We start from the raw sequence: 8,112 nt of genomic DNA, 5'->3' as shown, positions 1-8,112 counted from the left end.
CGATTCATTATATTCCGCAAAAATCCAGCATGTGTCGGCCTGTCGTATACGTCGCTATGTATTGCGCCAAATTCACAATACCAGGTTTGTATTCCTGTGGTTTTGTAGCATTTTATTTTTGGCCGGATTTTTATTTTTTTCGCCCGCGCGCACTAGTTTGGGGGTCTTCAGAGGATGTCATCCATAAAATTAAATCGGTGTGGCCTAATATACAAATGGAAGCATGTTGATCTCATTACCATATGAATGGAAACCAAACAGATAGTATAAAATCGTAACTGCTAGAGCTTGGAGATTGTCATCGCAAATGCCTGATATCTGCTTGGTTTCATTCATATGGTAATGAGATCAACATGATGCCATTTTTATCTCACAGTGATGATATTCAATACATTGTATATTGAATAGACCAGCAGGTTGAAACTGAACCTATTCATGTCCTTGGTGCTGAAAGCTATCCATAAGGAATGCTGTTACCCCCCTCCCACTCTTCGTAACAATATCCGATTGACTAGCATTTTTATGCCAACCCTTATGACATAAATCGACTCCTTTTTTCTGTTAAGTCAGTTCTTACAGCCCTGTGGCTTATCTGGAGGTACATAGTTGTTTAAAAGATTCCCGTCCGTTTTAACTCCAGTTGTTGACGTGAAAAGTAGCACGGCTTTATGGTTTTGAATGGGTTCCGCATATTTGGGCATTCTAACCAATCAACAACGAGGTACGTTGAAAGACCGTTAGGTCACTGTAATGCGAACCAATCAGAATCAAGGACACATTTGGTAACTTCTAACAGTCGGCGGTATACGGAAAATCGGCTCAAGCACTTGCAATAATAGCTTAAGTTGCCAGAGGCCCCCCACTGACACGTTTGGCGAATTGGCATATGATAGCTCCTGTGGATGCACCCAAATTGTGAGGTGGCAAAAAATTGACTATGAAGAATGACGGGCTCACCAGGAATGAAAAGATACATACACAAACAGGTATACCAACAAACAGTTATCTATTTTTGAACCGTTATACAGTCACGTGTTTGTATAACTGTAGAAGTAAGTTATCTTTGTAGCTGAAACAGTAGCCAAAATATGGCAACTTGTCATTGTTACATGTATATCAGTTTGTTTGAGGTCTGGTAATCATAATTTGGCTAGATTCAATGGTTGGACTGTTACGAAACAGACAAGGTCTTTAGTATACTGATGTGCCATGATAAAGGTTTAGGATATACTCAGAATTTCATGCCCGAAGCATTCGGAAGCTTTTTAAAGTGAATGTGAATATCATTAAACATATTTATTGACTAATTCAAGACAGGACTGTACTTGCATAATTTATGCCACTGTAACAATAACTTTCTTCGTTAAGATAAGATTGCCATTAGGTGGAGAATATGATCAACTGAGATACTGGTAATTCAGGCAAAGAGGATGACTTGTTTCCATACCATTGAGAAACATTTTTTTTAATTCATCATTTGAAAAGGTTAACATCATTTGACGAAGTTATGAGGTCGGGGAACTCTAGTTGTGTAGGAATGCCACAAAACCCATATGTTGTCACAAAATTGCTAACTACATGCTGTAGCCATAAGCACCTTGAAACTCCAACTTTTAACATTTTAAACATGACATACATTTCAAATCAAATTCATGTTACTGTCATCTGCTTACTGAAACCTTTAAGTTCTTTGATTGATTTGTATCTATCTGCTGTGTTAGTACACTGACAGAAAAGTGCCAATGCCTCATTATAAGATCATGATGAATTAGAATATATGGTGACATTTGCTAAGCAAATACATAAAACTATTAATATTACATTTACATGCCTAACAAACTACAGCTCTGTTTATTCATTCAACATATTTGACACATATTCAACACATTCATATATATTATGATCAGTCCTTCTAACTCTGTCCTGTTACTTGATACATATTGCCATCCAACACCACAGGGTGTCTGCTACAGCATCAGTTACTATGGTGACAGCTAAGTATCTGGTCCAGGTCATTGGCCTTATTTATTTGGAGAAGAAGAGTAGAAAACAGCAAAAATGATATGGGCAAATATATGATTGTTGCTTACATGTATATCATGAATGCAAACATAAACAAAATATTTCCAAGGCAGTCTGATCTAATAACAAGTATTACAACATACATGCCCTGCTCCTGCACAAACATTGCAATCATTCAAAAATTGTTGTAATGGTACAACATTTGCTCCTAATCCACAGAGTAGTTTATCTTAATTCTTAATTACAGCACTGTTTCATAAAAATTCTTCATTTATCTAATACATTGACAAGTGTTTTCAGTATGTTGAAGTTGATTATTTAACTGCCTTAACTACTTGATGCCTTTGGCAGCCAAATCCTCTGTCACCCTTTTCAGGTAGCCAGGATCAGGATAACCATGCCTGTAGGGAAAAGGGAAATTATACTTTTAAAACTGTCTGGTTATGAAATTAAGCAATGTGGCTGAACCATGCTGCGTCTGTACCATCGAATGAGACTCAGATACAGAATCAGTAACAAACACACAAAACATCTTTGGGTCGGGATGCATTTTAACCCATTCCAAGCATTAAGAGAATACATGTACCTCAGAAACATTTAACTTGAATGTTAATTTATTGTAACATCATTCAAAATACAATCCACACTGATTCTTAACTGATAAAAAGGTACATGTAATGTAAACATACATGCTTGGTCCTCCATATGTGCGGGTCTTGTGGTGAATGTCGTTCCAAACAACTTTGTCACTTTGTCCTGTTGTAGCCGATGTCCCAATGGTGAAGGTCAGCCTCTGGTTGAATGCCTGTTTCAGCAGACTCAGCACTTTTTCCCCATCAGTATTACGAGGCAGATACGCGGTACGACATGTTCCTTTGTAGGGCTTGCCTGGATTGGGATGCTGTGGCTATGGTATAGACAATACTTATTGATAATTTCAATATACAATGTTGGCTTTTTATTACCTTCGCCAAGAAGGTTATGTTTTCAGAGGCGTTCGTGTATGTGTGTGTGTGTGTGTGTGTGTGTGTGTGTGTGTAAACACGATAACTTGAGAAGGCTTAAATGGACTGACTTGATATTTGGTAGGTGGGTAGGTCTTGATGAGACCTCAAAATGATTAGATTTTGGGCCCCCTGGCGGCTTGTCATGGTACTGCAGCAGAACTTCCGGTTTTGATATCTCATGATCCAGACATGCTAGGGTGACGAAATTTAGATGGTAGATAGCTCTTGTGCTGGGGATGAAGTGACATGAGTATGAGCCCCCTAGTTGCTTGCTCTAGAACTGCAGGGGGGTTTAAAGGACAAATGTTTAAAAGAGGATAACTCAAGAACCGATTGATGGATCATCGTGATTTTTGGTATGTAGGTAGCGTTAAGTGATGCTTGACATAATGATATTACAATTATGCAAATATTGATGTAATTTGCATAATTAATGAGGAAATTCTATAAATCAGCTGCATTCCATGATAGGAAGTTCAAGCTTGTAACATATGTTATTAAGAACGAGAGAAACACAGGCAAATATCGATTATGCAAATGAAGACTTAATTTGCATAATTAATAAGAAAATGTTATAATTGCATAGTGGTAACTGCCTGGAGTTTCATACTTGGGGTGTTTGAAAGTTAAGTGAAGGTGAACATAATTAAACATAACTTATTCAAATAAGGACCACATTTGCATAATTTATGAGAAAATGGCATTCTTTGTTAAGATAAGACTGTCTTTTGGTGGAGAATATGATCAACAGACTGATATAATTCATGCAATTGAGGATCCTATTTGCATAATCTGGGTGATTAGTATATTTCTTATTCATAAAGGCTAACATCATTTGGCGAAGGTATGAGATCGTGGAACTCTAGTTAGCCTGTTTTACAATGCACAACATTGCACCCTTTATATTACATCGTAAAGATACATGTAGTTTACCTTCAACAAATTTATTAATCATTTTCTGTATATTAAGGCCTGTCAGAAATGTTTCTGGTATCAATACCAACATTATCAGCCTTGAAAAATGTTCGTTACATACCCCCTGTGTTCCATCCTTGAAGACGTAGTCTATGACAATGACTTCAGTGTGTTTATAGCCACAAAGAGTCATTTTGTTGTTGTATGAAACTTTCATTTTTCCTTCAGGCTGGTTGCCTGTCAGTTTCCCGATAACAGCACTGCAGACTGGACAGCACGATTTTGTTTCCATTGCCTTGTCCAGACACTTCTTGCAGAAGGCAGCCTTGCAGCCTTGGTCTTTGCAGGGAAGAGAAGTTGGCTTTGTTGGCACTGACAGGCAAATAGAACACATCTCATTTCCAGAGGTTGGTGGCCCTGAGCTAAATGTTTTGCCACTCATGTCTGAACTGCCTGCACCTGTTGCTCTACTTGGCATCTACCACACCTGTTGGGCACAGCCTGGCCCCTTGCCTGGAGCAATGAGGGCAGCCATCTGGCTTGAATCGTTTCTGTGTGCCTGACCAATTGCTGGAGATACGGGGTTTGTCTTACCAACTCCTGCTGCAGCGACTAATGTCAAATGTCTCTTTATGTAAATAAGATCCTCATATATAAAAATGCCAAAAAAAAAAACATTTTACCTTCTTGGTGAAGGTAAAAACGGAAGTGTCAAAAATAAAACGTTACATGTATATCATACAATTGAAGATATAAACAACTGCAGTTGCAGAGGTACCTGCTAAGGGATTTTATGTTCTTTATTAGGTCATGACACACTGGTTGTGTCACAAGAGGATGTCACATTTTCACATAAAACTGAATATATCAATGCATATAATACAACCATGCACCTGTTACAAATAAGAAGTTTTGAAAGAAATTTAACATCCACACGACTGCATCATCCTGGTAAGTGGCCTTTGCCTGCTTTCAACTTTTAAGGCCACTTTGAGCCATGGTGGTCAAGTTTACATGTATGTCACATGATTAATATGCCCTTACTTACCATGTACCTTTCTGCTTACATTTCCCGACACCCTGGGCCCAGATGGTTTCAGATCAGGAAGTCCCGTCCTCGAGCTGGTCCGATTTTGCAGTGCACATTTCAGCAGAGAACACAGTTCCCTCTCCATAGGCGTCGGCAGGCTGTATTGGGCAGATTTGGGGCTGTTTGTCGTCAACTTGTGCTCCATAACAGAGTAATCAACGGTAATATTTGCCAGTTCAAAGTCCACTGTGTCCGCAGGTGGTTTAGTCAAGTCATTCAGTCTACTTGTCATATCTTGTGAGAAAGATACAACTTCGTAGTCGCCTCCCTCCCTGGCCAGAGTCTCCGCAAACTCACATGTACTCTTGGCGCTTGCCAGACTGATCTGTGCCGCCTCTATCCCTGCATCGATCTGCTTCCTTCTGGACTTTTCCTCTGTGTCAACACAGGTTAGGAGCCGCTCGCCTTCTTCCTTGACAAGGGCGATTAGTGTCTGTACGGTTTTCTGGACGTTCTGACGAGCCCCCTCTGCATTCAGCTGAAGTTGTTCCTTCAAGCGTTTCTGTACTCCTTCCGTCTCGCAAAAGAACTGCATTCGAGCCTGGCATTGTGGTGTTAGAGCTAAGATTGTCTCCCTCTTTTCTGCAGCCACCTCTTCTATGCGCGCGAAGTCGTGTTGCGAGTCCCTGTGTTCAAACAAGGCACACTCGTTGCATATTGGAGTCTCGCAAGTCCTACAGTAGAGCTTCAAGATCTCTCCCGAATGCTTGGAGCACGGTGGGGCTGTCCTGGCCCTGAAGACTTTGTCATATTTTCCCGTTTTCAGTTCCTCAAACGTGAAAAGGGTGTGGCCCTTGGTAGCTCTCACTAGACGATGTGCCGACTCACAACTCTCACAGAGAAACTCCGCGCACTCTGAACACCTGGACGTGGCCGGCTTCCCTTCATCGCAGCTGGTGCAGAGGAGAACATCTTTCCCCTGGCGAATCTTGTGATGCTCGGTCACAGCTTTCACCAGCCTAGCAAGGAATACATTGTCCTTTAGACCCTCGACGCCATCTTGGGGCAATGGGACTGGTTGTCGACAAATAGGACATAGAAAAGTGTCACCATCGTTCTTCTGTACCCATTCCCGTAGGCAGTGCTCACAGAAGGTGTGCAGGCAGGGAAGAACCTTCGGGTTCTTAAAGGTGTAGCAGCAGATCGAACACTCGAGGGAGTCGCCGCTAACTTCGTCAGAAAAAGCTGCAGTCGCCATTACTGTTTTAAGATTTCACTTGTTGATATGACATCACCACGTACACCTGTTGCGTACTGAAAGTTCGAAGGGCAACGTCCTCTGGCGACACTACGCCCAGGGTTAATTTGCAGGCCACGTTAAGTTTGTTTTCTAAGTCTTCACAAAAGACGTAACTTCCAAAACCATTATACGCCATTATAAGTATCAAGAAGGTTTTATACAAACTTAAAAGTTGGTATAATAATGGTCAGTTAAGGTTATATGAATCAGGTAACGACCCCCACCCCCTAATTTTAACGTTTAGTAATGCACATAAAAGGGTACAACTTCCGTCGAGTTAACCTGACAAAGTAACCCCGACATAACCTGACAAAGTAGCAATGTTACACTTTTTGTAACGTACATTTTTTTCGTAGAGTTCCTGGACAATCATCGGCGCAAACGAAAAAGGGCGTTAACGGTACATATAGATACAAGGATCACTATTCTGTGTAATTGTAATCTAAATATTGCCGCAGGGGAAATAGTAAAGATAGTATTATTCATGTCCTTGGTGCTGAAAGCCATACATAAGGAATGTTGTTACCCCCTCCCACTGTTCGTAACAATATCCGATTGACTAGCATTTTTGTGCCAACCCTGATGACATAAATCGACTCCTTTTCTCATGCAAAGTCAGCTCTTACAGTCATTTGGCTTATCTGGGGGTACATAATTGTTTAAAAGATTCCCGTCCGTTTTAACTCCAGTTGTTTACGTGAAAAGTAGCACGGCTTTATGGTTTCGAATGGGTTGCGCATATTTGGGCATAAAATGCACACCATCGTTTCTAACCAATCAAAAACGATGTATGTTGCAAGACCGTTGCGTCACTGCAATGCGAACCAATCAGCATCAAGGATACATTTGCTAATGACACTTTATAACCCTCAGCGCCATGGATCAAAAGCGACTTTTAGCAGTCGGTGGAATTATTGCATGGTAAGTCGGCTGCAGCACTTGGAATTATAGCATGGATTGCTAGAGCTAGAGGTCCCCACTGACACGTGTGGTGAATTGGTATGCTGGCCTCATGTTGATGCACCCAAATGACTGGATTATGAGTGAGCAGAGAGTGAGGCAGCAAATTTGACTCAATGATGCCGGATTTGCCAGTAATGAACACAAATCCGGGCATGTTTTTGACCTAAAACTTCATTTTGCAGGTTTTGCAAACCTCTGGACACATCAGGTACGAATCATTGCACTTCAAAGACTTCGGTGAAACGGTTTTATATGCGTTTTATTGATGTTTGTTGTAATTTTCGTTACTGAACACATTTTGTTCTTAACATCTGTTCCAAGCGTCCACAAACTCTTAGATGCGAAGAGTGTATAATATAGAAAATGTGACGACTGCTTCTGTAATCTTTTGCGCTATTTTTACTTTAAACGTTTTAAATTTAACCCATCTACACAATTCCCCTGGAGGATGACGTAATTAGCTAGCATGACGCAATGCGGCACCTGGACTTAATGTATGCATATTTTTGTGACTCGTTATGAGACGAAATCCTTTGATTTCATTGGTCCTTGCTTTGATTGAACTAATGCTCATCAGCAACGCACATCAGCAAGGTTGATTTTCAAACCATGACGCTCACCTAAGCCCTGTCAGAAATAAAAGGCACAAAAAGAACTAAAGATTAATATTTTGTAATCTATAATTACCGGGATTTAATCAGAAATGGGCCATTTTATTGTACAACTTTTTTAATTTTAAGACTTTCCATGGTAGATAGCTCTAGTTCTTGGGGAAAATATTTAACGTTAACGTTCCCCATCTGTGTTCATCAAGAACAGGGACGGAAACATATTTATCTTCATCTGGGATGAGTCTAAGGCAGCAGACAAAACGG

General features: G+C 40.4%; 2 protein-coding genes across 2 annotated transcripts; both read right to left on the bottom strand.

Annotated features, from left to right (window-relative positions):
* Window positions 1-2,042: 2,042 nt before the first annotated feature.
* On the bottom strand, window positions 2,043-4,273 carry LOC109477639 (probable E3 ubiquitin-protein ligase DTX3). Its single transcript, XM_019778983.1, has 3 exons — window positions 4,066-4,273; window positions 2,712-2,929; window positions 2,043-2,423 (listed from the first exon to the last, which is right to left on the bottom strand). Exons 1-3 carry the CDS (start codon window positions 4,234-4,236, stop codon window positions 2,354-2,356), a joined length of 459 nt encoding a protein of 152 aa, XP_019634542.1. The 5' UTR covers window positions 4,237-4,273; the 3' UTR covers window positions 2,043-2,353.
* Window positions 4,274-4,984: 711 nt separating this feature from the next.
* LOC109477486 (E3 ubiquitin-protein ligase TRIM56-like) lies at window positions 4,985-6,243 on the bottom strand. Its single transcript, XM_019778770.1, has one exon. It carries the CDS (start codon window positions 6,230-6,232, stop codon window positions 4,985-4,987), a length of 1,248 nt encoding a protein of 415 aa, XP_019634329.1. The 5' UTR covers window positions 6,233-6,243.
* Window positions 6,244-8,112: the final 1,869 nt, after the last annotated feature.

This window comes from Branchiostoma belcheri, unplaced genomic scaffold, assembly GCF_001625305.1.
Source record: "Branchiostoma belcheri isolate BF01 breed outbred unplaced genomic scaffold, Haploidv18h27 scaffold40, whole genome shotgun sequence".
In the NCBI taxonomy this organism is placed as follows: domain Eukaryota; kingdom Metazoa; phylum Chordata; class Leptocardii; order Amphioxiformes; family Branchiostomatidae; genus Branchiostoma; species Branchiostoma belcheri.
This window is presented reverse-complemented; position numbering and strand designations above follow the sequence as displayed.